The sequence below is a fragment of the Pteropus vampyrus genome, unplaced genomic scaffold (genome assembly GCF_000151845.1).
Source record: "Pteropus vampyrus isolate Shadow unplaced genomic scaffold, Pvam_2.0 Scaffold275, whole genome shotgun sequence".
Classification (NCBI taxonomy): Eukaryota; Metazoa; Chordata; class Mammalia; order Chiroptera; family Pteropodidae; genus Pteropus; species Pteropus vampyrus.
Window position 1 is genome coordinate 726,181 of NW_011889056.1, and position 27,702 is coordinate 753,882.

Consider the following 27,702-nt stretch of genomic DNA (forward strand, 5'->3'; position numbering starts at 1 on the left):
ACAGACATGATAAAAGAGTTCAGAATTAAAAACAGGTTAGCTACAAATACAGAGCGACGGCGTGGCACTGTTTACAGGAGGAGGACTGAAAAGGGCCCAAATGTCCATCCACAGGGAGCTGCTGGACTCAAGCCTGGGATCTCTACACAACAGAGTCTGTGCAGCAGGAGCAAGAACGAGGGACAGCCCCACGCTGCCATGAATAAGGAGGGTATCTATGCTGATAGGGAGTGACCTTCGGGAGAGACAAAATGAGAGCAAGCTGAAAACAAGGTGTGGAACAGTATATCCAGCATGCTAACTTTTTACGTAAGAAAGAAGAAATTAAAAAATACATACATTTACTGGCTTATGTTTGCAAGAGGAAACACAAGAAGGGTGAACAAGAAATCAAACCACAGTCACCTATAAGGGTCAGGGAAACGGGATCAAAAGAGATAGAGACAAAACTGTGACTTCTGAGGAGTGGCATGTTCTAAAATTCAAGCCTATTATGCTAGATTCAACAGATATCGAATTGCATTTCACTAAATGTAATCAAACAAATGTAACGAAAGAGAATTACAAAAACCATACGTCTTGTTTACGTCCACATAAAATGTGCGCACAGGCCATTAACATAAAGAATCACTACTATAATCCTAACTTTTGCTATTCCACAATTATAACTAAACAAAGATCACTGAAATAGCAATTCCCTGTATTAAATTATAAATTAGGCTTGCCTTTGGAACCATTAAATACTTTATGTATTCTAAAAATAGAGAGAAAAAGCAAACCACGAAACTGAAAACAAATAAACTGTATATCAAATCAATAACACAACCACACAGAAGAAAATGATTCCAAGTGGCTTTTCCCCAACACGTTGTAAAGAAAAATTCAAACGTACAGAAAAATTTAACAAATAAACACCCACATACTAATCATCTAGATTCTGCCATTGACATCATTCATCCATTCATCGATCCATCTATTTTTGATGCATTCCAAAGTTTCCACACCAGTACACTTCATCCCCAAACACTTCAGCATGCATATCATTAATGGGAATTGAAAATGTAGTTTCAGTTTTTCAGGTAAAATTTACATGCAGTGAAATAACAAATGTTAAGTGTAGCATTTGCTGAGTTCTATCCACTGCATGCACGTGTGTAAGCTAAACTCATATGAAGATGGAAAATGTCATCATGGCCACAGAAAGTTCCCGAGTGCCACTTCTTAGTCAGTCCTATCCCACACTCCCAGCAACATTTGGTGTTGTCAATTTTGGCCACTCCAGTGGGTGTGCAGTGGTATTTCATTGCGGTTTTAATTTGTATTTCTTTGATGACTAATGCTAGTCACTTTCATAGGTATACTGGCCATCACTCAGATGTCCTCCTTTGTGAAGTATCTATTAAAATCTTTTCACCTTTTTAAAAATAGGTTTTTCACTGAGTTGTAGTTCTTTATATGTTCCAATACAAGTCTTTTGTCAGATATATGCCTTTCTGTTTTCTCTATGACTTATTTCAATTATGTTCTCAGTGACTTGTCTTTTCATTTTCTTCATGGTATCCTGAAGAGCAAAAATTTTTAATTTTAATGAAGTCCAATTTACCCATTTTCCCTTTAATAGTTATCGCTTTCTGTGGCCTAAGAATCCGTTATCTTCAGGATATTCTCCTATGTTTTCTTCTAGAAGCTTTATATTTTAGCTTTTAAAACATTTAGGTCCATAGTCCACCTTGAATTGATTTTTACGTATGGTGCAAGGTGGTGTTACATGTTAGACTGTGTCCTCTCAAAGAAGATACATTGAAGGACCTAACTCCTACTAAGAATGTGACCTTATTTGGAAATAAGGTCCTTGCAAATGTAATTAGTTAAGATGAGGTTATCCTGGAGTAGAGTGGGTCCCTATTCCAATATGACCAGTGTCCTTATGAGAAGAGAGCCATGTGAAGACACAGACACAGAGAAAATGCCACATAACGAAAAAAGAAGATACTGGAATGATGCAGCTTCAAGTCAAGGAACACCAAAGACTGCCAGCGAACCACTAGAAGGTAGGCAGAGGCAAGGAAGGAAGGATTACCCTACAGGTTTCAGAGGGAGCAGAGCCCCACAGACACATTCAGTTTTAAGCCACCCAGTTTGTGGTACTTTGTTATGGCAGCCCTAGGAAACTAATATGGTAGGGTCAAGGTTCAATTTTGTCTGGTATGGCTATCATTTGCTATCACCCAGAACTATCTACTTAAAAGGCTTTCCTTTCTCCCGCTGAACTGCCCTGGCACCTCTGTTAAAAATCAAATGATCACAGAAGTTAGGTCAATTTCTGGGCTCTCTAGTCCACTGAATCATAAATCTATCCCTATACGAGTACTAGGCAGTCTTGACTATTGCAGATTTATAGTGTCAGTCAGGTAGTATAAATGTTCCAATTTTGTTTTCTTTCAAGATTGTTTTTGGATACTCCAAGTATTTTGCATTTGCATTTCCATATACATTTTAGAATCAGCATATCAACTTCTATTAAAAAAGCCTGTAGTTATGATTGGGATTATGTTTAACCTACAGATCAATACGAGAACTGACACTGTAAAGATTATTTAGTCTGTCAATCCATGAGCATGGTATATCTTTTTATTTATTTAATTTAGGTCTTTAATTTCTTTCAGCAATGTTTTCGGTTTCACTGTATAGATCTTGTACATTTTTCATTGAATTATTCCTATTGGTACTGCAGTGTAAATTTCTTTTCCAGTTAATTTTTGTATAATTGACCTTGTACCATGAGGCCTTGCTGAATTCATTTTAGTTCTAGCAGAATTGTTTTCTCTTTTGTTTCTTCTTTTTTATAGATTCTTTCAAATTTTCTACATTACCTCCAAAATGAAAGTTTTACTTCCTCTTAATATGTATATTTTTAATTATTTAAATTGGTTTCAAGTATACAGTACATTTCATTAGACATATTCCTTTTAATATTAATGCCTTATATCTCTTTTCTTGCCTTAACGTACTGGCTAAAACCTCTAGTATAATGCTCAATAGAAGTATTAAGAGTGGACATCTTTGCCTTTTTCCTGATTTTAGGGGTAACATGTTCAATATTTTACTATTAAATGCAATTTATCTGTAGCTCTGTTATAAATGCATTTTATCAGATGAGGAAGTTCTCTTCAAATTCCTAATCTGTAAAGTTTCCATTATGAATTGCCACTGAATTTTATCAAATGCTTTTTCTATATTCACTGAGATAATTATGTGGTTTTCCTCCTTTATTCCTTTACAGACTGCTTTTTGAATGAAAACATTTTGTATTCCTGGGATAAGCTTCACTTGATTGTGTTATCTTTTTTATATATTGTTGGATTTAATTTGCTAATACAGTCATGCGCCACTTAACAAAGAGGATATGTTCTGACAGATGCATTATTAAGGAATTTCACCATTATGCAAACGTAGGTTTGTGTAAGTACACAAACCTAGATGGTAGAGCCTACTACACACCTTGGCTAAATGGTACACCATCATATATCCAACTCATCGTTGACTGAAATGTTGATATACCACATGCAGTTGTATTTTATTAAAATATTTACATTTATGTTCGCGAGGGATATTGGTGTATAATTGGTGTGTAATGTCTTTATCAGATTTGGTATCAGGGTTATGCTGGACTCATAAAACAAGTTATGAAGTGTTCCTTCTTCCTCTTCTATGTTCTAAAGGCTTATGCTTACGTAAGAATGGTATTATTTCTTAAATGTTCAATAAATATAACCATTGAAACCATCTGGACCTAAAATTTCCTTTATAGAAAAATACGTGGATAAATGTTTCAACATTGAATTAAATCTTTTTACTAAAGGACTATTGATAGTTTCTATTTCATATTATGTTTTGACATTCAAGGAATCTGTCCATTTCATCTGAGTTGTCAACTTCAGTTGTTCATAACACTCACTCTAATCCTTTTAACGTCTGAAGAGGCTTTAGTAACATCCCCCTTTATGCCTGACATTGCTAACTTATGTGCTTCTCTTTTTATCTTGATTAGTCTGGCCAAGGGAGTATCAACTTTGTTGACACGTTCAAAGAACTAACTTTTGACTTTGTTAATTTTTTTTCTCTATTCTTTGTCTTGTTTTCTATCTCATAGATTTCTGCACTTACCTTTATCACTTCCTTTCTTCCCTCTACTCACTTTGAGATTACTTTGCTCTTCTTCTAGCTTCTTAAGGTAGAATCTTAGATCACTAATTTTATACTTTTCTTCTTTTCTAATAAATGCATTTAAAGCTATAAACTTCCCTATAAGCACTTTTATCCGAATTCTATAAATCTTAATATGTTGTATTTTCATTATAATTCATTATTGCTTGAAATCTTTTATAATTTTTCTTGTGATTTTTTCTTTGACCCATGATTTTTTTCTTTACCTAGAAATGTAGTTTAATTTTCAAATATTTGTTTTTTTCTACATCTTATTGTTATTTCTAATTCTATTCTAATCACAGAACATAATCTATAGGATTTCAGGCTTCTGAAATTTACTGAGATGTTTTATGACACTATTGAACTGTATCATGTACACATGAAAAGAATGTGTTATGAAATTGTTTTATTATTGTTGTTGTATTACTCTATAAATGTCAATTAGAGCATGGTAGCTAGAATGTTCAGACCTACATACTTACTGATTTTTTTTTTTTATCTAGTTCTACCAATTATTGAGAGAAGGGTATTAGAATTACCAAGTATGATTATGGATTTGCCTATTTTTCTCTTTAATTTTGCCAGTTTTTCTTCATGTATTTTGCAGCTCTGTAATTAGGCAAATATACATTGATGGCTGATGTCTTTCTGATGAACTGACACTTTTATTATTATGAAATGTGTCTCTTTATCTCTGGTAATATCCTTTGTTCCGAAGTCTGCCTTTTTAATATTAATATTGCCACTCCAGCTTTCCCATGCTGTCTGTATGGTATATTTGTTTCCATCCTTTTATTTTCAACCTAGGTATGTCTTTATATTAAAATTGCTTATCTTATAGAAAACATACAGTTGGGTCTTGTTTTTTAATCCAGCCTATAATCTATCATTTAACTGAAATGCTTAGTCTATTTACATTTAATGTAATTATCAATATTATTAGATTTAGGGCTACTGATTTGTTCATTCATTACAGGCATATTTTCTTTTACGTCTTTGAGCCTAGTTACAACAGCTGCTTTAAAATCCTTCCTTGCTAATTACAACATCTGGGTCATCCTGAGATAGACTGCTATTGACTGCCTTTTCTCTTAATGAGACTGGGCAAAGTGTGACCTGCAGGCCCAATCTGACAGCCTATTTCCGTAAATACAGTTTTATCGGAATGCAGCCATGCCTATTTGTTTACATACTGTCTATAGCTGCTTTTGTACTGTAACAGCAGAGTGGTGCACTTGTGACAGAGGCTATATGGCCTGCAAAGCCTAAAATAGTTACTACTTCAGAAAAAAAAACTGCTGGATAACAGCAAGGAACTGAGAATAAAGATTGAGAGAGAAAGAAAGAAGAAAAAAATGTGCTTAACCTTGCTCCTGAATAAGAGTCGCATTTCCCTATTTCTTCAAATGTCTAGACATTGGGAGTGACACACTGTCAGACTTTGGATTGTTACGTTTCAATGAAGAATACCAATTTTTTATTTTACCAGGCAGCTGACTTGGTAGAACTCAAACTCCAAACCGTTTTCCTTACGGTGGGCAGCAGCTGAAATCTCTGTTCATTTCTTTTGCCTTAGCTAGAGTTGAGCAGAGTTTATGTGAATACTCTGGACACCCTGCCTGTGGCTATCTGCTTTCCAGGATTTCTGCCCTCAGTTTCCAGCTGCTGTGGTTGCTCGGAACTGTCTTCTTCCTCAATCCGAGACTGAAGGTCTCCATATGAGTCTCGGCCTCCCTGCGGCAGCACTGACTAGGACAGCCCTCAGGTGAAAAGCCATTATACACAAGAAATCCACTTAATGCAGTTCCCTTCTTCTAAATATCAACTTCCCTCAGTTTCTGCCTACTTTTAGTCACTATCTGGTACTTTTAAATAGTTGTTTTAAAATTTTGTCCAGAGTTCTTAGCTGTTATCTGCAAGAGGGGTAGTCCAACGGGAGCTACCTCACTACTACCAGAAGCAAATTCTCCAGGTGACTTTTGAATACAATAATCTTGATTTTACATCTTTAGTAAGATATATCTTAAGAACAAAAAGAAATCTTAAACTTCATTCAGCATTCTCACTGTTAGTAGTAATACTGGTATTGTAATTTTACAACTATTTTACGTACATTAGAAGATAAAGCAAATAAGTAACTATGTTAATGTAAATCAGGAATCAACATTTTCAGTTTAAGAAAAAGATAAATAAGGATAAAAGTTAAAGACAAATCCTCTTATGTTAAATTTCTACTGAAGATGTCATTATGTATCCATGACTTAAAATTTTTTTTAAATATATTTTCTAGCTTTGTCCATTGAAAGGGCCCAGATGCAATGTCACCCCAGTAAGAATGAGCACATCTAGCACCCAATTCTTGGATTCTAAATAGCATTTCCCACTAAAAGGAACTAGAGCTCTTGGAACCAGTTCTGGGGCAGGAAAAGCACATGCTGGATGGAATGTCTTATGCCAGAAGGCAAAGAATCGCTCAAAGACTAATTAATGAGGGTATGCCAAGAGGACACAGGTGCCAGCATCACTGACCAAATGTGGAATAATTTGATCAAAAAAGAATAGTGACTGTAACTAAATTGTAAAACATTTAATAATTCCACGAGTCCATATTGACATGAAAGAGAAAATACAACAGCAAATATTTTGCCATCATCTGAGGTGAGATGATGATTATATCAATTTCTTACTCTAGAATTTGGTGATTAAGTTAGTAATTAAAGGAAAAGATTTAGCATTTATACTGTCTTTTTAGGAGGAAATATAGTTTCTCCTTACTCGATGATGGAAAGTTCCTTACAGAATGCCAATATTAAATGCATAAGAGATGACAGAATCATTTGGTAAAGCCCAATGTAATAACAGATGCAGGCAAGGGTCATCGGTGAACATGCTAAAATCCTTAGGTGAGTGGCTGCTGGGTAACAGGACCTTCGCACGGTGCCAAAGCGTCACACCACAGATAACTTTGTCAATTACAACAGGAAAACTGTACATGTGCAATGGAGAGATCTGGCAGTCACCTCCTTCTTCAACCAAGTAGTAAAATGCAGCATCAGGAACCACAGGAGAACCAGCCAATGTGATGCTAAGACAAAATATTCTTGCCCCAAACATTTACGTAAAGAAGCCCACAGAACTAACTTCTCATTTATGATTAATATAAGAAATAAACAGGAAAAGAGACACATCTGGAACGTGTCTTCTATAAGACGACTGGGCTGGGTGCTTCGAAAAGTCAATGTCACAGGGGGACTGGAGGTGAGGAGGCTGTTCTTAAAAGAGACAAAGGAAGCATATACAAATGCAAGGTATGAATCTTAATTGCTTATTACCCAACCCACTCCCCCACCAAAAAAAAAAAAAAAACAGCTATGAGATATTTGAGAGAAATCTCAATTTCGAATGGCTATTTGATAACATTAAAGAATTGTAAATTTTTAAAGATGTGCTCAGGACGTTGTGCTTATATTAAATGTCCTTCTTTTCAGGAGATATATGCTGAAGTACTTAGGGATGAAATGCACGCTGTCTGCGAATTCCTTTCAAATGGTCAGCAAAAGCATATAAAAATGTACGTATCTATACAGACCGAACAAATATGCAAAAATGTTAACAACTGTTGAATCTACGCAGTGGGCACACAGGCTTCGCAATAAATTAGAAAAAAAGATTTGGCTGAAATAAAGAATTTAACAGAAGGGACACAAAATAAAGTCCAGGAGATCTTCTAAAATTTAGAGGGGGAAAAAAGGAACCATGAGAAAGGATGGGTCAAGACAGGGGACCGATATACGAAGTCCAAAATTAAGCTAACGAAGAGTCTCCATAAGAAAGCAAATGAAAGGACGGAAGCGAGCATATTAAAAGAGTTCACAAGAGACGCAAGCATTGTGAGTGAATGAAAAGACACAACTTTAAACACGTTCTCATGAAATTTCAGGACACTAAAGAAAAAGACAAGATCCGAAAATTTTTCTAGGGAAGAAGGAAGAAAAGAAGGCCACCTATAAAAGAACCACAACTAGATTGGCATCAGTATGTTTCATGACTGACTCTGCATACTAGAAGACAATGGGACCGACGCTTTCAAAGTTAGGAGGGAAGATGACTTTCAACTTGGACACTGGGACTCCTATGCTTAGCCAATAGAGTAGAAGAGCAGAAGACATTTCGGACATGCCGAGACTCAGAAGACATGTCGGTTACAGTGCTTTTGGCCACAAGTAACAGAAAAGCCAACTCGAACCGGCGTACACAGTAAGAAAACGTATTCTCTTGCATAGCTGGAATCCCAGAGCTGGGGCAGGCCCCAGGTTCCTCCTGTCTCCCTATGCCACCACCCTTGGTGAGGAAGCGCTGTCCTCAGGATTGGTCCCTCAGTCTGAGGTTACACCAGAGCTGCCAGCGGCACCTTCCTATTTACTTCCAGTGAGGGAAAGACAGCTGCCCCTGGACGCGCCACTGAAGCCCTTCCCTTCAGTGTGCGTGGACCAACTGAGGCCACAGGTCCAACCTTGTCCAATAATAGTTGCCAAGGGAATGAAATGTGTGGAATGACTTCAGGATCCTTGCGGGAGTTGAGAATAAGGTAGAAAGATGACTAATACCAGAGTTCTGTGAAAAAGGGACCCAGGCAAGCCACAATAGCGTCCACTACAGTTTACTACTCACACACCCTATCTTAGAGCAAGTTATTTAAACCAAGTAAAAGATACAGGTCCTGGGACACAGGGGCTCCAATCCAAGAGCTCAGTGAAGGGGTGACCCAGGCAGCAGCTGTGTACAACCTCACAGAGCAAATACTTGTTCAGAATGCAGGAGGACAGAGAGATCTGAGAGGAAGGCCTCTGGGGGTGACAAATGCAGAATCACAGGAAAGAAATAGCACGGTTGAGAGGATTTTACAACACAATCAGGGAATACTATGAAAAGCAATCAGAAACGGTGGGGAAAACGAAGAGCTGTACAAGAAAGCCAAGGTCCAAATATGAAGCAGGTTACATTCTGGCAAGAATTTTAAGCAAGCAATAGTGTGTAAAGAAAAGAGAAACTATTTGACCTTTATTGGTCATTCTCCTTTGAGTGGTCCAGCGATTGTGACTCTAGACCTATAAAGAAGAAAATGTAATCCTCACATTCACTGTGAGGCCTTGTGGTAAACAATATTTACATATGTATAAAAAATGTCAATGATGTTGAGTGGTTTTCAACTTTAGAATCACCCTACAACCACTGGATGTGGCCGCAGGGCAGAGCATAACCGTTAACGACGGGTTATGGGAATGACCAAGTACAGCTTTTAGGAGGCAGAAGTGGGGATTGTGGGAGGAAAAGCAGGGTCATTAATGTCGTTACTTTATACAGAGGGGAAGTGCCATATGGACTAAAGTTGACGGAACAGGAACCACTGTTTAAACTTACAGAGAAAATGTGAATATGAATCTCAACATGGGAAGTGATACAAGCCAAGTCGTCCTCTTTCATTTCAGGGAACGAATATAATTCCCTTGAGTTGGCACATCAAGAAAGATGTATAAGCATATGATTTAGTTTTTAAGGTAACCATCAGAGAAACTAAAAGTGGAAATGGTTAAAAGCTGTCATCTCTGGGTCGCGCGGAACAGGAAGGGGAAGGGGTAGATTGTTGTTTTCACCATAATCTCTTTTGAGAGAGCTTATGTTATTGAGTGGCTGTAACATTTTGATAAAAACTCAAAATCCAAAGAACCCAACCCTCGATAGTTTCCTACTGCTCTGCCGTTAACACTGAAAACCCTGCACCCAGCCTGTCAACCTCTCTGCCCACATCTGTCACCCTTACCCCCACCCTTGCTCTGCTTTGGAGAAGCCCGCTTCCACTCTGCACCCTGCCCAATCTTTCTGCTCCTCGCTTGGTCCCAGGCTTTGGCACTGCCTCCTTAGGGCAGGCTTCCTTACCCCTCTCAAGGCTGGCTGTTCCCCCACTTGATCACGCTTGATCACAGCGAGCGCCCCCATACTTGTCCTTCAGAGCACTTAACCCTCTGTAATTACATAATTACTTGTGAATTATTTAAAGTCTGTCTCTCCCACCAAACTTACGCTCCATGCAGAAAGGTACCACCAGTTTGTCTCGGTCACCCTACAGCCTGCCTACCGCAGTGCCTGGGGTACCACAGACACCTGACTCCGACGTGGAATGCGTGGCTGGATGACAGCCTGATGAACTGCAGATCCTTCAGCATGGGGCAGCAAGGAACTCAGTACTCAAAGTGAACTGCATTGGCCAGATGAAAAAGTTACTAAATGTGGAACAATCCCATCATTTAGAACTGGGTGCCATTATAACAAATAGTCTTATGAAATGTGTAATGTTTCACGAGTGTCACTGAAGAAGCTGCAAAATAGATCACCCCAAGTCCTGCTGCATCCATCTGAAAGGTGACTTGTGGCTTGGATGGTCTTAGCCATGGAGATGGGTCTGGGGTGCCTTTTAAATGGAGAGCCCCACAGGATTTGCTGGTGCATTAGAGGAAGGCGAGGAAAAGAGCAGAATTAAGGACAACTCCTAGAATTTTTGATTGGGAACTGGGCGGATGCTGATGCTGTTTACAGAGATAGAAGAGACAGGAGGAGAAGATTTGAATGGGGAAAAAAGCGAGAGTTCTGTTTGGGGCTTGTTAAGTGTGAGACGTCCACGAGCATCTCAGAAGGAATACGGAAGCGGTCACCCAGTGTGGGGCTCAAGAGGGAGCCTGAAGATGTGGGCACAGAGCGGGCTCATCAGCACACAGCCGGACCTGCCATTCAGAGCAATGAAAATGCAGAAACAATAGAAACCCCCCTAATTAAATCAAGACACAGCCACCAATGAAATGTCACGTGGTCATTAAAAATGATGGTGTAAAGACCTTATTTAGATGTTATCTATCTGTAGATAGCAGATTTATGAGCAATTCTTTTCCTTTCTCTATTTTCTAAAAAAATTTTTCATCAAATAGATATTACTTTCATAATTAGACAATAAAGTTACTTTCATTTTAGGGAAAACTGATGATATAAATCTATTTTTACTCACATGGACAGATATCTACAGCATCTCATTGAGGAAAGAGGGCAAATTACAACAGCACATACTATATGATCCCATTTATCTAAAACAATACGTATGCATGCATGCGAGTGCATATAGAAGACTCTAAAAGGATGTTTAAAATGCCAACAGCAAAGGTAACTTTTCGGCTATTATTTTCTAAGCAATTTATGTGGTATGAAGAATTTTTCTTTCTTTCTTTTTTTTTTAGGCAAGGCAACCCTTGGTTGACCTCGCAGATTGCAAGGACCTTGTCACCTTACGACCCCTTATTTTTTAATTTTTTTATGCCTACAGCAGCTGGTCTTCCTAGGTGGTCTCCCATCCAAGTACTAACCAGGCCCGACCCTGCTGAGCTTCCGAGATAAGCGGGGTCGGGCTTGTTCAGGGTGGCGTGGCCACAGACAATATGAACAATTCTTAAACAGTTTTGGTTGCATTACACTTTACACGGTATCTGTACAACACTGAATGTGTTCATAAAAATATTTGATATAATAACTTGAACTAGGCTTTAAATGTTTTACCGCCCTTCGTTGCACCTGTGCTCCAGGGCTTTCCCTGGTCTCTTTCCCCCACACGCTGACTACTCAATTGCTGGCTGTTCTTCCATTTGCAGCTGTATGATATACACGATAGGCGTTCTTTATCTTTTTCTGCCATGGACCCTTTTGGCTTTCTAGACCTCCTCGGAAGAATGTTTTAAAATGCATAAGATAAAATGCATAGACACTGATTAACAACATACTTCGAATCAGAGCTAGAGTAACAGGTGCGTCTTTAGTAAACCATTAAATGACCAGGTCTAGAGGTGGGTCTAGTAAATACCCAAGTTTGAAGCAGTGAAGAGCACGAAGGATATCTCAAAACATCTGTAACTATAATATGATATGAAACCATCTTTGTCCTCTGTTGGTAACAAAGTCACATGTACTCTGAACACTACCGTGGTGTTGCCTACATTCGTCATCTGAAGGAAATCTGAATTTTCAATGACAAGTGGGTGAAAATAAAGATCAAGTGCTTCTCTCGTCCAAGGTCACAGAACCCCTGAATTCTCAATCCTGAGTCAGAGCCTTTGGTCTAGAAAGATACACAGCAAATAGTTAAGACCAGTTTCCTCCGCACGGTGGAATTTCTAGAGAGATTTCCATATGCATCTAAATTGTTCACAATGATGTTTTACTTCTATAATTAAAAAAGACCTTAATAAATACTATGTTTTGTTTGTTTGCTTTGTCTTAAACAACCTGGAAGAATGGCTAAGAAATTTTATACAGTTGTTTACAAACCACAATAACATTTTTTATAGGGTGATACCACTTAAAAAAAGATTTTCAACCTTCCCTAACCACTTAAGTATTATGACGACTTTAATCATTCCCACGTTCTTACAAGCCTAGAAAAAAATTCACTAGATTCACTCTGGAGTTTAAAGGAACAAAAGACAAACTGTCATAACTACAGATGTTTGTCTATTTTTTTGCCAAGTGTACTTCCAAAACAGCTGAAAATATTAGAGCAAATTAGTACTTAATATGGACTAATACCTTCTGTTGTTTACAAAAACACAAAAACCAGAAATGCAAAAATTTACATTTAAAAAATAAGTTAACTAAATATGTGTAGACAAATTTAAAAGACAACTTATCAAAGTAATGTCAAAACTTGAGAACCACTAGAAGCCCCAGAAAACCCAAAACGCTTTAGTATTTTCAAAAATAACTCACACGTAGAAAGTCAGCTCACGCTTAAAAGTGCTCGAGTTCTGTTTTAGCAGCACTGTGGAATGTGGCAAAAGAGATGGGAACGAAGCGAAATGTGCATATCTCAGAAGCCTGCTTTGCTTTCTTTCAAATCTAAAAATAAAACCTTCGAACCGCCGTATTAATAAGTCTAGAAAATGGATGCCTTTTTTTTTTGTGGAAAGTTTCAACAAACAGAAATAAAAATATCTTCTCGGTTAATAGGAGCAAAGGATGTAAACATAAACCAGATGTCAATCCTCATTTCACTACGATTCCGTTCTCCCTTAGGGCTCTGGTGGGGCTTCTGCTGTGAAGATGTTTCTGCAGTACAAGGAGGCATGTTAAATGAATGAAGGTGTGCATCGAATGAAGGTGGACCAGGCTCAAAAGCCAAGTACTGAGTAAAAAGAGTGAGTTTCAGAACGTTACCACCCTGTCACTTTGCAAAACCACTTTCAAACGTTCTATCGCGGTCACGTGTAACATAGCACAAAGCTTGCATGGACAGTATCCCCGTCACCTTTGGGGAACAGGCTACCTTGGGGAGGCACGGCACCAACTGCAACCACGGGCTGGGATTTTGCTGGAGCTGTCGCATTTGAGTTCCAAAAAAGGAGGCTGGCGTAAATTGGACAGACTGCTAACATCTCCGAAGTCCGAGTGGAAAGTAGCACGTGAGCAGAGAGTAGAGGCCAGGGAGGAAGAGGCCAGGGAAGACTGTGGGGCGGCAGGATCTCACAGGCAGGCACACGGAGGACCGGCGACTGAGGGCTCTGATCCCACCTCCCCAGCCCAGGCTTGCAGGGACTGCAGCGGGGCCGTCTATCGTGGCTCATCGGGGTGGACCTGGTCCTTCACAAGCCAGGAGCAAGCTTGCTTACACACTGCTTCCTTCACCATGAAAGTCTTGCTAAAAAAATAATTTTAAAAAGTCAGAAGAACTAAGCAGTGTGTTTGGTACCACAGCTGACTCGCGTGCCATGCCAGCTCCTGCCCTCCCCTTCAGTATTGAGTATCAGGGACTGAAGCGTGTTGGAGAAGGGGAAGCCCTCTCCTCATGGGTCCCCTGGGGTCTCCTGGGGCAGAAGTGGAGGGAAGGAAGGTTCCAGGAAGAGACGTGGAGTGGAAGCCCTGGGGGCTTGGTGGGTAGGCGAGAAGTCAGGACAGACAGCCTCCAGGGCACTGATGGGTGACAAGGGGACAGGGTGGATAGCCAGAGTACTTTGCAGAACCTGCTGGGGCTCAGGGCCCTCTCAGGGCTCGAGGCGGCTTGGAAGGAAAGCCGAGCCTACTGAGCACGGCTGGCATGGCTGTGTCGGATCTCCTACCTGCGCACCCCGCAAACAGAACTGCGCCCAGCCCCGCAGCCTGGCTTGCTCTTCTGGCCTCGCCTCGCACTCCAAACTCCTCAGACCCGGCCCAACAGTCCTCTCTGGTCTGAGCCTCCATACATGCTGGTCTCTCTTCCACTCACACTATCTCTGGGACTAGCTGACGTTGCCTTATCGTTCAGGCCTTGGGCGTCGCTTTTCAAAGAAGTCCCTTCCCTGATCCCAACTCCATGTCTAGGTGGGACCCCTCTAATGCAGCGGTCCCCAACCTTTTCGGCACCAGGGACCAGTGCTCCTATGAGAATCTAACGCCCGATGATCTGAGGTGGAGCTGAGAAGGCAAATACAGATGAAGCTTCGCTCGTTTGCCTGCCACTCACCTCCTGCTGTGCGGCCCAGTTCCTAACAGGCCACACGCCACGGACCTGTCTGCGGCCTAGGGGTTGGGGACCCCTGCTCTAATGTTTATGTGCTCCCTCAGTGACCAGCACTTCTCCATCGTGGCATTTAGCCCCTTGTAAAGTAATGGCCTGTTTGCCTGTCTGGACCTTCCTTTAGACCGTAAGATCGCTGAGAGGAGGGACAGTCCCTAGCAGGTAGGACTAATAGATGCTCAATTAGAATAGGGGAAATGAATGAGTGAAGTATTGCTATATAAAGAGTACAACAGCAGAAGAGAAACGAAGCAACAGCTGCCTGGTCCTGACTACACCCAGGATGCTATCCCTTACGCACAGTACAATTCAAATGGGACAGAAGGCCCAGCAGGCGCGGAGACTCTTCAACCCTGAGTCCCAAGAAGCCACTGCAACTTAGAACAGCACCGAATAAAAATGCTCCATTTTCCTGAAGATTCACAAATGAGAACGGGCTGAAGTTCCTCTTGCCAAGTAAAGGGTCTTGCCTCACAGGTTCTGCTCACACGAGGTCACGTCTGATGAAATGGAAGCTTCTGAAGTTTTGCTTTCTAGCACTAACTGCTAAAAACTGTCTTCCTGGCCTAATTAACAGCTCTCTAATCTCTACAAACAGCCTTGCAATCATAAATTTGTAGGCTTATCTACTCACATGTAGTCTTTTCTTTATAACTGTGCAATTAAAAGGCCACCTTTGATTCAGCAATATCTATCAAAGTTTAAAATGCATATACCCTTTGACCCAGCAAGTCTCATCCTTAGGAATTTCTCCTATAAACTTGGCCATGAACAAAACGGTATATGTAAAAGACTCTTAATTACAGCGTTAACGAAGTTAACACTAGAAACGTATCAACAGAAAATCAGTTAAATAAATTATGGTGCATCCATATAATGGACTACTAACCTAACCCTTAAAAAGAATGACACGGCTCTATAGGAACCGACGATAACCTGATACATTAACGAAAAAGAGCAAGCTTCACAAATGTGCGCAGTATTTTATTCTTTGTGTAAATACACACACACACACACACACACACACACACACACACACACACACAACCTTGCTTGCATATACACAAATAAAAGGTGTACATAAACACATATATGAAATACATAACATGAGGTATCTAGAATGGTCAATTTCATAGAGACGGAAAGTAAAAGGGAGATTGCTAGGGGCCGGGGGAGGAAGGAGGAATGGGGAGTTATGTTAAGTTTAATGGGGACAGTTTCACTTTTGCAAGATGAAAAGGGTTCTGGAAATGCATAGTGGTGATGGCTGCACGACAATGAGAATGTATTTAATGTCACTAAACTGTACACTTAAAATGGGTAAAATGGTAAATTTGATGTTATGTATGTTTTACCATAAGTGAAAAATTACACACACACGCACACAGATTAATGAGAAACTGGTAACGATGGCTGCCTCCAGGGAGAGAAATGACTATTGGGGGACAAAGTAGCGAGGAGATCTTTTACCACCTAACCTTTTTATACTACCTTTCTCATTCTGTACTATATACCTAACTATTCAAGAAATCACTTTTTAAAAAATCAGCCTTATACAAGAAGCCTTTCCCTTAATCACAAGTCATTTATATCCCTTCTTTAAGTAAAAAATATTTTCAACCCAAATCAGAACGCCACTTCAGTTTTGAGGGTACTTATTAGATTTAAATGATGCAAGTTGTAAAAAATTGCACTTGTTCCCCTAAGAACATATTCACCAAAAGCCTGTCTTTATTTTTATCAGCTTTTACAGAAGCGCTTCAAAATCATCATAGAAGAAAATTACCATTTTTATCAGTACGCAACTTTTATTCTATCATAACAACCAAGCTAGCTGAATATAGAACTGTTTCAACAGCAAAAAGCCCTCATCATAATTCAAGACAAAAATCAGCCTGCAATTACGTGAGTTATAAAACAAACTATGCTTTATGTTGCAGTCTACCCTAAAGTTCTAACTTTATGTCAGAATTAAACACACACTCAGCCCCTCTGGATTCCTCCTAGTTTATCTAAAACCTACTTTTGATCCACTCTTTTCCTGAATCTTCCGAAATGAGCTCTGTAGCCACGCCACTGACGTCACGTCACGACTTCTGTAGCCCTGCCCCCAGTCAAGAAGGCGGCAGCACCTGCAGGGCCCAGCATAGCCCCTGGCTCAAAGCAGGGGCTCGAATATTTGTGAGATGAATGAATAAATGATTATCTGCTGACAAACTTGCCATCAAGCCTTACAAAGAAAAAATTCAAAAAGAAAAAAGTAAGAATGCTTTGTTCACCTGAAGTCAGCGATGATAAAGGTGAAGATCAGATAACTGGCTCACCAAATGACTACGATGCGGCTGACTAAGTGGGCTCTAGACCTCACCCCACGCTGAAGTTAAATACAAATATAGGTATTTTGAAAACCATACAAAAAACACAGGATAACTTACCCATAAGATCCTTCTGTATATATCAAATATGTATGCACGAATATACTACGTCAAGTTTTTTAGGAAGAAAATACAGATGTACACTGACATATTCTTAGAGTAAGAAAGGATTTTCCAAGTATAAAAGCAAAAGAAAAAATCATAAGAGAAATGTTATATATCAAAAAGACAAACAGAATCAAAAGATCTGGAACAAAGTGGGAAAAATATCTGCATGATAACAGAAAATTAATATCCTTAATACATTAAATTAATATCCTTAATACATTAAAACTCTTAATACAAGAGTTCTTACAAATCGACTTAAAAATATCCCAATGGAAGAATGAATGCAGAACATGAATAGGCACTTCGCAAAGACCAGATACAAATGGCAAACGATAACTGAGGTTCGGCCTCAGTAATAACCCAAGTAGCACAAATTTAAAAGATGACTATCCAATTCTAGGAGGGTGTGGGGAGGTGGCACCTGCTCTGACTGCCGTGGGAACTGGGATAGCCATTTTGGAAGGCAATGTGGTGGTACCCACCAGCAACTCCAAGTCCAGGCAGCGTCCTTCAAAAACACTGGCATGTGTGGAAGTTTAATGCAGCAGTATCTTTAATAGTAAAGCATGGGGAAAACCATTGGGGGACAATGCATGACAGTAAGTCGGCAACAGACCACGCTGCTATTTAACAAAAAAGAGGCAGACAGAAATGTATCATATGGCCAGATGCTGAATATGGGTAGTACCATCCTCCTTTTGTTAAAAACGCAAAAAGTGCATATTCGTATAGCCTGAGAACAGGCAAACAGTGGTTACTCTGGGTGGTGGGCACAGAGAGTAACAGGGAGCTTTCATTTTTTTACTTAATATATTTTGAAATGGTTTGACTTTTCCATGAAAGCACGTTATTATTTTTATAATTTCTTAAAAAGGAAAAGAAGAAAAATGATAAGCTATAAGCACGTATCTACTAAAGACAGATTCTGTCCTTTGAAAACTCCCTTCAAAGTTCCCTGAAGCTCAAATGGCCGTGTCTTTCCCATTCATAAGTACTGAGAAATATTTTTTAAAAACATCTCTTCTATATTTCTTAGAAGGAATTATATAAAGTCACCACTGCCTGCTTTATAAAATCCATTTGTAATCTTAGAAAAAGACTATTAAAAACACTAACCGCCCCCCAGGCCTATCGTCTACCAGAAGAAACCCAGTCACTGCCCGTCTTACATTTAGTCCACACAATTTGAGACAATGCACAAAGCGCCAGCCACACAACTCCCACCAGCATAAACACGTGGCGGACAAAGAACGTCCTGTCAGCAGGGCCCAGGGCACATCCCGCAGCAAGGGGGAATGACAATCTGAGTCACAGGATCAGGAGTGAAACCAAATTTGGGACCTGGAGGCAGTGTGATGCTCTCCCCTTCCTTCCACATCTTCTCTTCCTCCGCCCAAACCCTGCCCCTCACACGGTCCCCAAATGAGCTGTTATGGATGTCCGCGCGGCTTTAGGCTGAGGTGTCAGAAACCTCTAGAGAGACACGACAAAGTGCTACCTGGGGGTCTCAGCTGGAATCACAACGGCAGCATATGTGTAAACTCACATTTTTTTCTTAGGAAAAGAAATGGAGAAATTCGGTGAGAATGTTCTGCCCTTACCACGTGGAATGTTTGAAATCCAGGTGTCAAAACATCAAATGCGGAGTGACCACTGATTTTTAAAAAGCTTGAGATATTGAGCCTGCCAGCAGAGAAGTTAAGGAACCACTCACTGTTACCAACTGGAGGTCCACACAATGGTGCCAAAGCAGCCAAAAGTGCGGCTGACAGAGCGCCTGAGTGTCAGACCTCCAGTGGCTCGGATCCCGAGCTTTTCAAAAGGCATTCACTCTGCTCTAGTCTCAAGAGCCAGGTGTGAGTCTGGGTGCTCTCTTTAGTTCCCGTGGGAGGAGTGCAGCAAGCACATGCCACGAGCCATGGGCTCCCCTGTTCTGTGACAGCTTTCAGGAGGCCGTCCTTCTAGGGGACCACACGGCAGTTCCCACATCTGAAAATACATTACCACTGCTCGCTAACGTTGACCAGGAAGTCATTTACCCAAAACCAAAGCAAACAAAAGTACCATGCTGAAGACCACTGGGCAAAAGCAGCAGCGGCAGGTGAAGAGCTCAGTCAAAGCGCTCTCAGCTCAGCTGACCTGCTTCAAGGTGAACTGAAGTTGCAGATCACCAGTTCCGGCTCTAATCTGACGCCCGCCCCCAGATCACGCTGTGGCTACCAAGTAACCCTACCCAAACTGACCTTTCAGGGCTCAGGGAAGTGACTTTTTTTTATTATATGGCACAGTTTGGCACAGTTATGTCTTTAGTCTTTGGGGTACTTTCATACTGTCCAAGAGTAGTATAACTTGTTTTTTTCCTTTTTTTTTTTTTAAAAACAGATGGCCAAACCAGGACATATACTAAAAAAAAAAAAAGGAAGGTTACTTACCTGAGCCCTAACATTCCAGCTACCATGGAATCCTGTTGGAGCTGGTCTACAGAAGCAAGATGTATTCTGGGGAGTCACATGTCACATCAAAGCAGGAACTGGTGAGTCTGTATTTTTATGGAGCCTAAAACAAAGAAAATCGTAAGTTGAAAGCCCCCATTGTGCTGCACGATCTTTTTCCCAGGGCTATTTGGGACATTTCGAAGATAAACATATAGACAAAGTACTATGCTATTTCCCGGCTTACCTAGCTTGAAACAAAGGATAAACTGCAAATTACTGGCACATAACACACAGTGCTAAAATAAAGGAAAGATTCATGCATGTTAGAATCGACACTATCGTAGGTCCTGTCACCTCTGAAGGACACTCTGTGACAATTATTAAACGTACCGTTAGTAGTGATCTCTGGTATTTTTGGTACCATGTCATACAGAAATCATCAGGGAGAGAATACATGTTCAAGAGAACATGCGACATTAAAATACATGTTCAAAAGAACAGGCAACATTAAAATGTCATCCCAAAAAGAACACGCGAAATCCAGAGGCAAAGTCTCCCTTCTTTCTCAAGCAGCTGAAGCTGCAACAAGCTGCTGTTAACATCACGTAAAGAAAGGAGCTTTAACCCTGAGAGAAAAAAGCAGTACCAATGAAAACCAAGCGCCCTGGGAGATCCAAAGCCATCCTCCAAAAGTCTGTCTAAGAGCACTCACTTTTAAGCCTCTCGGATCAGTTAATTGCAATGTTCGACAGAGTTATTAGTTTGATAGTTTCTCTTTTGCTTTTGAACACATGTTCAAAAAAGGACTTTTATCATTACATTTTTCATTATTAAGATAACCATCATTTCCTTGTTAAAACCCAAACTGGCCTATATTAGCTAATCTCTGATACCTTGCTGGCCCAAGAGAAGCACTTTTTTATCTTGAGACTAAAAAAAGCCTGGCGTGTACAATTTAGAGATTATTCACACAAACAATTACTTGTGTAATCAAACCCAGAGGAAGGGCAACACCAACCAAGTCTTTTACTTACGGCTGGTCTCTAACTACCAGGATGGTACCTTAGAATTATTTATTGAGGTGCAGCGAGGCCTTATAATTCTCTTAAACAGTCGAGTCATAGAATGCTTTGAGATCCCCAAAGTCAAGGTAACAGTATTACTCAGTTAGCTACATAATAAAAATCAGACTGGTCTCCTGGCTGGGAGGCTCCAGAAAAGCACAACTTCTCACAGCCACGATTGTTTTTTCCTTGTAAACTGAAGGAGCTGGACTAAGGTTCCTTCTAGCTTTGAAAGTTTAAGATCTTTGATTAACTCAAGATTTCACAGAGTGGGGGGGGGAATAAAAGAGCCAGCAAATGAGAGCAGTTAAGTGAAAACCCAATAAAGCAGTGATTTGCAGGTCCATATATATAACGCCCCCAGCTCTTAGGTAAGGAAGACAAGTGACCGCTCCGTTAGGCTTGCTCCTGAGAGTTCAGACTTCTGCAGTAACAGCAAAACAGCTACAGTGAGGACACGTCCGTATGCCAGCAGACCCAACATAAGTGTGACTTGAAACAGCTACAAAGACCAAGGCTTTATTCCCTAATGGAATGGCCACACCCCCCGCTTTGATGTGGGAGTGGGGATGCCCTGCCCGCCTCCCGAATTCCCATTTCCACTCAGGTCCCCTACACACCCACCTACCATCAAAGTGGTGGAACCAAGTATTAAAGTGATGACATGCAAATCAAGTTTTCAATAAGTAAGGGTTCCTTGCAAGAGAAAGGCAGAAGAGAGTAGGCACAGGCGGAAGAGTGCAACCTTTGTGTAAGTGAGCCCAAGGAAGAGGAACCCATTTACGTCTGTTCTAACCAAAACAAGATAGAAGCGCAGCGGTGACAATGGCAGTTTGCCTGGACAGGGCTGATACAGAAGCATTGAGGACAAGGTCCTTCTGTTGGAGCGGCAATAATGCTTTACCCAAGAAAAAAGGTTGTGTCTGCCGGCCACATGAGGCGGGTCTGCATGCATGTCACCATAGCAGAGGGCAGCGAAAACAAGCAGGTCTCCTGCCACACGCCCTGGAGCTCGCCGCCAGTCTAGGACTGTTCTTTACCTCCTGTGCGTTTAAAACACTAGTTACTCCAAATATCAAACATTTTCGGTGATTCTCTCCTCCTCATAGATACTCAGGCAGCCTGCCAACAAACTGCTCTTAAGCCAATTAAAAGATTTCCACTGATATTCACCTGTATAAAAGATTACTGGTTCCAGGACACGTCATTTATCATGCAAATAGTCCCAGGCAGGTACATTAGCGGGTGGAAACGGCCTCGAGACAGGAGCTAACAATTTTACCTCTGCTCTTCTTTATTCTTAGTTAAAGAAGTGAGCTTCTCATTCCATCTCCACGTGGGGGAAGGAGTATGTGGGTAGGGGCAACATCACACTGGAGTCATCTAGCCAGTTTTTCTGTCAAACTCCTCAGCTTGCCTCCCCACCGGACTAGATTCGGCCACTCAGAAGCAGCGCGGGCAGAGAAACAATGACTCTGGCTGGAAGTTGCAAATAGAATGCAAAACTGTATCCTTACCCCCTGCTCCACACACAAACGGCACAAAAGTTGGAGCACGGTTTGACTGCATCATGCTGTCAGGTGAAACAAAGACCTGGTACTCTAGGTTTAAAGCATTCCAGGCAAGTTTGTAGCAATAAAAAATAGGACGGTGTGATAGGCCAGTATGAACAAGAAAGCCATAAAAGGTTTCTTCAAGCTGTTAGGACATGCTGACTTCAGATGCCACCAGGAACTTTGCAGAGAAACTATATTCTGGAAGCTGCCAGTGCTGTTTAAAGGCCTTGGGGTATGACAAACAGCTAGCTGGAGGGCATCTGAAGAGGCAAACACATTGCCAAGGATGGCCGAACGAAGCAGAGCCCTTGTCCCGTCGCATCCCGGGTTCAGATGTACAAACCTTGGTATCTTTGTCAAGTGAGGCTTGAGTATCTGTGTGCGTGGATGAAATGTATCTCAGTGATCGGCCACCTACCTGACATGCCACGAATGGGTGCTCTGTGGCGACGTACCTAATCGACTGTACTTCTACTAGATTGATTATGCCCTTTAAGGTTCTGACACGTGTGGGTAAGAAAATAAAAGGTAGTGTTTCCTAGGCTTCCTGACCGGGATTTGAAGTAGAAGTACTAAACAGCCCATAAATAAGCCTATTTCCCTAAATCCGTGGGGGAAATTCCCAAAAGACCTAAAAAATCCAGACCCTGTATTTTTAATAAGGATCAGGCATATTTCAAAAGACCCAAGAGGTCAGCTCAATCTCACTGTTCACTGCATCACTGAGATCCAGATGAAAATTCCAGCCACGAAGCCTCAAATTTCTCCTCTAGAGTAATAACTGCCTATTAATGGTGAATTTTACTACGAAGGTCCGAAATGCTTCATTTTTCCAGTATAACGAAATGCCCACAACTTGTGAGAGTCCTACAGAGAGTCTAAGCCACTCAGCATCACACGCCGTTAGGTTTGGTTCCACGATCACCAACCACCCCCTGAATTTGATCCTACCATCTCACAATTTGGGGTACTGATCCCACACAGCAGACACAACGTGTGAATGGCTCCGCAAAGCCCATTCCTGTTCCTGGAAAAATAACCAGAAGCACACATCTGCCTGACCATGAGTCAGGAATATCAATTTTGTGGTGGAGCCCATTTCTGCTGTGACCGATCCACACGGAACACACAACAGAAGCGACTGCCACAGAGGTGCTCCAGAGCAAGCTTCCCCTTCTCGGGTCCATACTTAGCAATGTCATAAACGGTCTCCTCTGTGAGGGCACTCTTTTTAGACTCTTCACAACGACCTTAAGTCTTCAGTGCAAAACCAAAGACACATTGCCACGCCACGTAAAAGTCACCTGAGTTTCAGTTTGGGTGACTGAGTCATAACCAAACTAAAAAGAACATAAACTTTCAGGGGCAACTGACAGGAACCATAGCGATGCGATGAACTTGCCCCATCTGGTACGGTGATCTCGTCCAGGACTATGGGAGCCCGTTACATACTATGTCCCACTCCACTTATGTAACTGGAAGATCGCCGGCGAAGGGGGGAGGATGGGGGAGCGCTCATATTCTGAGGCCACTGCACCCCCAAAGACCCTGGGGGCGCGCTCCCACTGAAGAGCCTCAGGTGCTGCCGGACACACAGTCCCCTACCCACGGCTCCTGATGGGAACGAGAACAGCCTCTTTAGGATGAGTTGTGGGACCAGGAACACAACGTCTAGTCCCTTTTGTGGGTGGACAATAATTCCCACCTACTTGTTCCTGCTAAATGGGAAAGGAGATGGTGGAACGACTCGCTCGCAGTGGGGGCAGAAAGTCATGGAATGGGCGAGAAGGAGGGGGAGGCAAAGCCTGGAGATGGGGGTGAGAGCGCAGGAGCCCTTGTGGCGCACTCTCCCGAACGGGAGGCGGACTGCGCACGCGCGCCGATGGGGGGGCCGAGTAACGGGAGAGGGGGCGCGCGAGGGAGGGAGAGGGGAGAGCGCGATCCAGGGAGAGGCTGGGGCCGCGGGCGCGCGACGGCGCCGCGGGCCCGAAGCCCCGAGAAGGGCACGACGCGCGCGCAGCCCGGACAAGCGAAGCCCCAGCGACAGGGACGCCCGCGGGGCCGGGGACCGGGATGCGCGCCGAAGGCGGGAGGGAGCCGGGCGCCAGGCGAAGGCGGCCCTGGGAGGCCGGGGCGAGGACGGTCACCCACGAGTGCGGGTGACGGGCCGAGGGGGGTGCCGTCACCGGCGGCGGCGGGAGGGGGAGGGTAGAGAGGAGGGACGCCATCCGCCAGCCGTGTCGCCCGACCCTGTGGGCCCCTCCCGCGCCACGTCCCGCCCCTACCCCCCGCCCCTCGGCAAGGGTCCCCGCCCGCGGCCGCGGCGGTCCCACTCACAGTCTCTCCTCCTCGCCTCCTCCTCCTCCTCCGCTTGGCGCGGCAGCGGCGGCGGCGGCCATTTTCCGGACGGCTTTTACCACAGCCCTCTCTCCGAGAGGAGGGAGCGCGCGCGCCGCCGACGCCGGGACCCCGCACGGCCGACGTCGCGCCCCGCCCTCCCGGCCGGCCTGCGCGCAGCTGCACCTGCGCGCCCGCGTCCCGCCCCCGGCACCGCCGCGAGCCCGTCTGCCATTGGGTGCGGCGGCCGGGGCGGGGCGGGGCCTCGGCGGCAGCGCCACCAATTGGCAGGAGTTTGTGTCCTTTCTGGCTAGGAAAAAGGGGGCGGGCCCCCTGTCCAGCTGCCGATTGGTTGCCCTCGGCCGTCATTTGGGGAAAAGAGGCGGCTTGGGCACCGAGGGGCTGGTTTAGTGGGCGGAATTTGAATATTAAGGATTAATGGGCCCTTGCGGATGCTGGGGCAAGTGAAGGCCTAGGCATCGGACTTCTGTTTGCACCGCCCTCCCGAGGTCGTTGACGCGCTGCCTACAAACGCACCAAGTACGCTGCAATAAGTGTTTCACTGCACCCGCATTTTCTCATTACCACCACCTTCAGTAGAAGCAGCAAAGTTGCCTGCCCTGGAACCTGACGTCGGTCCTGCCGAAGGACCTTGGTTTAAGGGGCCTATCCATTGCACTTTTTCATCTGAGCTTGCCATGAGCCACACTCTCATAGGGGCAGGGAATAAACTGACAACGAATCGCAGCTCTGGCCTTCGTGAAACTCTGGTAGGGGAAGAGAGTACATGCTAAGGCTGCAAGAGACTTGTCATTGTTGGATCAGATGTTTTGGTGGAGGTGTAAAAAATGGGCCGTGAGAGCACAGAGGAAGCAGCGCTAAGCTCTGCCTGGAGGAAAGAGGGAAACTTCCTAGAAGAGATGATTTGGGAGCTATTTGGGAGCCAGCAATTGTGTTTTAGACAAATAAGAGCATGAGAAAAGTTTTAGCCAATGAGGTGTTCAGGACAAGACTGTTTGTCAAGGCGAACTTACACTGATTCCGGGCATCATCCAATTCATCCAATGCTCCTTGTGCTAGTTCTATGATTAATAAGGAAACTTCTGATTCCGAATAGCTATTTATTACTGATTAAACAGCTGCTCTGTGCCAGGCACTGTTCCAGGTTCTGGGTGCACAGTACTGAACAAGACAGCAAACTAACATTCTTGTGTGGAATAGTCATACTAAACATACAAATAAATAAATCGTATAATGTCACATAGTGATAAGGGCTTTGAGATAGCTAAAACAAAGGTGAATGGGGTGCCATTTAGATATCCACAGGCTTTCGCCCTCATTTTATTCCCCCATGTGGATATCTGGGGAGAGAGCATTTCAGGCAAGTTCAAAGGCCCTGAGGAGAGCCTATGACTGGCATATTAAAAACTAAGGAGGAAGCTTATGTGGCTAGAGAGAGACGGGGTGTGTAGTTGGAGAGGCAGCGGGAGCCACCCTGGGAACTGGGAGTTTATTCTAAGATGAGAAGCCCTTGGAGAATTTTGAACCGGGAGCCGACATCAGCAGATCTATGTCGTAGGTGCAATGTGGAGAACCATCCATGCTGGGACAAAACTAGGAGCAAGAGCCCAGTCAGGAGGTCCTGACAACAGTCTAGGAGAGCTGATAGTGACTTTAACTAGGGTGGTAACAGTAGAGGTTCTGAGAAGCCGTGAGATTCAAGCTATATTTCAGAAATCATGCAGAAAGGATTGGCTGTAGGGTATAAAGAAAGAGAAGAAACAATGAAGATGCCTGAGTTTTTGGCCTGAGCAACGGAGTAAATGGGTGCCTTTCACCACGACTGGGAAGACTGTAGGAAAAAGCACATTTTTGCAAATACAGATCAAAAATTCTGTTTTGGCCATGTTAAGTTTGGGGTGTCTATTAGACGTGCAAGTGAAGACGTTGAGTAGGTGGTTGGGTCAACAAGCAGTCAACAAGTCAACGAGTTGAACATCCAACTCAAGAAGCTATAAAAGAAACAGCACCGTAAACCTGGAGAAAATAGAAGAAAAATGAGGATGATCAGAAACTGATGAAGCAGAAACAAATGAAAGAGAGAATCGAGAATATCAAAAGCTGATTCGTTGAAAAGCTGAAAAACAAAAGCCAACCCTCTAATAAGCTAAACATAAGGGGAGAATAGACGAGTCAAATATATTAGAAAGGGAAAAGAGCTACAGCCTACAGATACGCTATATTATACAACAGACGATAGATCAAAGATATACAGTTCTAAAAGTATGTCAGTAAGTTGGAAAACATAAGCAAAATGAATAAATCCCTAGAGAAGCACAGCTTACCAAAACTGACCCTAGAAACAGAAAATCTGGATAGAACTTTTATCACCACAAAGCAATTGACTATGTACTTTAAAAATCTACTTCCCACCAGAAAAAGCTCAGAGAGCTTTACAGATGAGTTCTACCAAATCTTTAATGAGTGAGTAATTCTAATCATAAACGGAAAAGAAAAAAAAAACTCTCCAAATTTATGAGACTCATGTAACTACTATAACAACAAACCAATGAAAGTGTGATGCAGGATGTGGAAATAGATGTAAAAATTCTAGACAAATCAACTGAATCCAGCAGTGTATAATGATATAACCAAGTAGAGTTTTATCCTAAGAAGGCAAGGATGGTTTAAAATTAGAAAATCAACCATAACAGATTTAAGGGGAACAAATTATCTGATTATTTCAATAGATGCAGAAAAAGCATTTGATAAAATTCAACACCTACTTATGATTAAAAAAACACAACATAGAGAACTATGGACAGAAGGGAACTTCTTTATTCTAATCAAAAGTAGCTATAAAAAAAAAAAACTTAGAGCAAACATCAGATTTTATGGTGTTAAGTGGAAACAAAGCAAGAAACAAAACAAGATCTACGGTGCAACATCATTCTTGTAAAATAAAACACATGTATGCTTCTTCTCCCATTCTCTTTTAAACTTCATCCTCGGAGTTTCATCATAAGAAGAAAG

General features: G+C 42.3%; 1 protein-coding gene across 2 annotated transcripts in view; it reads right to left on the bottom strand.

Annotated features, from left to right (window-relative positions):
• MECP2 (methyl-CpG binding protein 2) overlaps nucleotides 1–24,821 on the bottom strand; it is a 63,989-nt gene extending 39,168 nt beyond the window's left edge. The window contains exons 1-2 of one of the 2 annotated variants that reach the window (XM_011375551.2): nucleotides 24,670–24,820; nucleotides 19,710–19,833 (exon numbers count right to left, since the gene is read on the bottom strand). In XM_011375551.2, the coding sequence (XP_011373853.1) occupies nucleotides 19,710–19,735 (26 nt within the window). In that variant the 5' untranslated portion in view covers nucleotides 19,736–19,833; nucleotides 24,670–24,820. Of the gene's footprint in view, nucleotides 1–19,709; nucleotides 19,834–24,669 lie in introns of both variants that reach the window. The other variant, XM_023520639.1, reaches the window with a different exon arrangement.
• Between the last annotated feature and the right edge of the window lie 2,881 nt (nucleotides 24,822–27,702).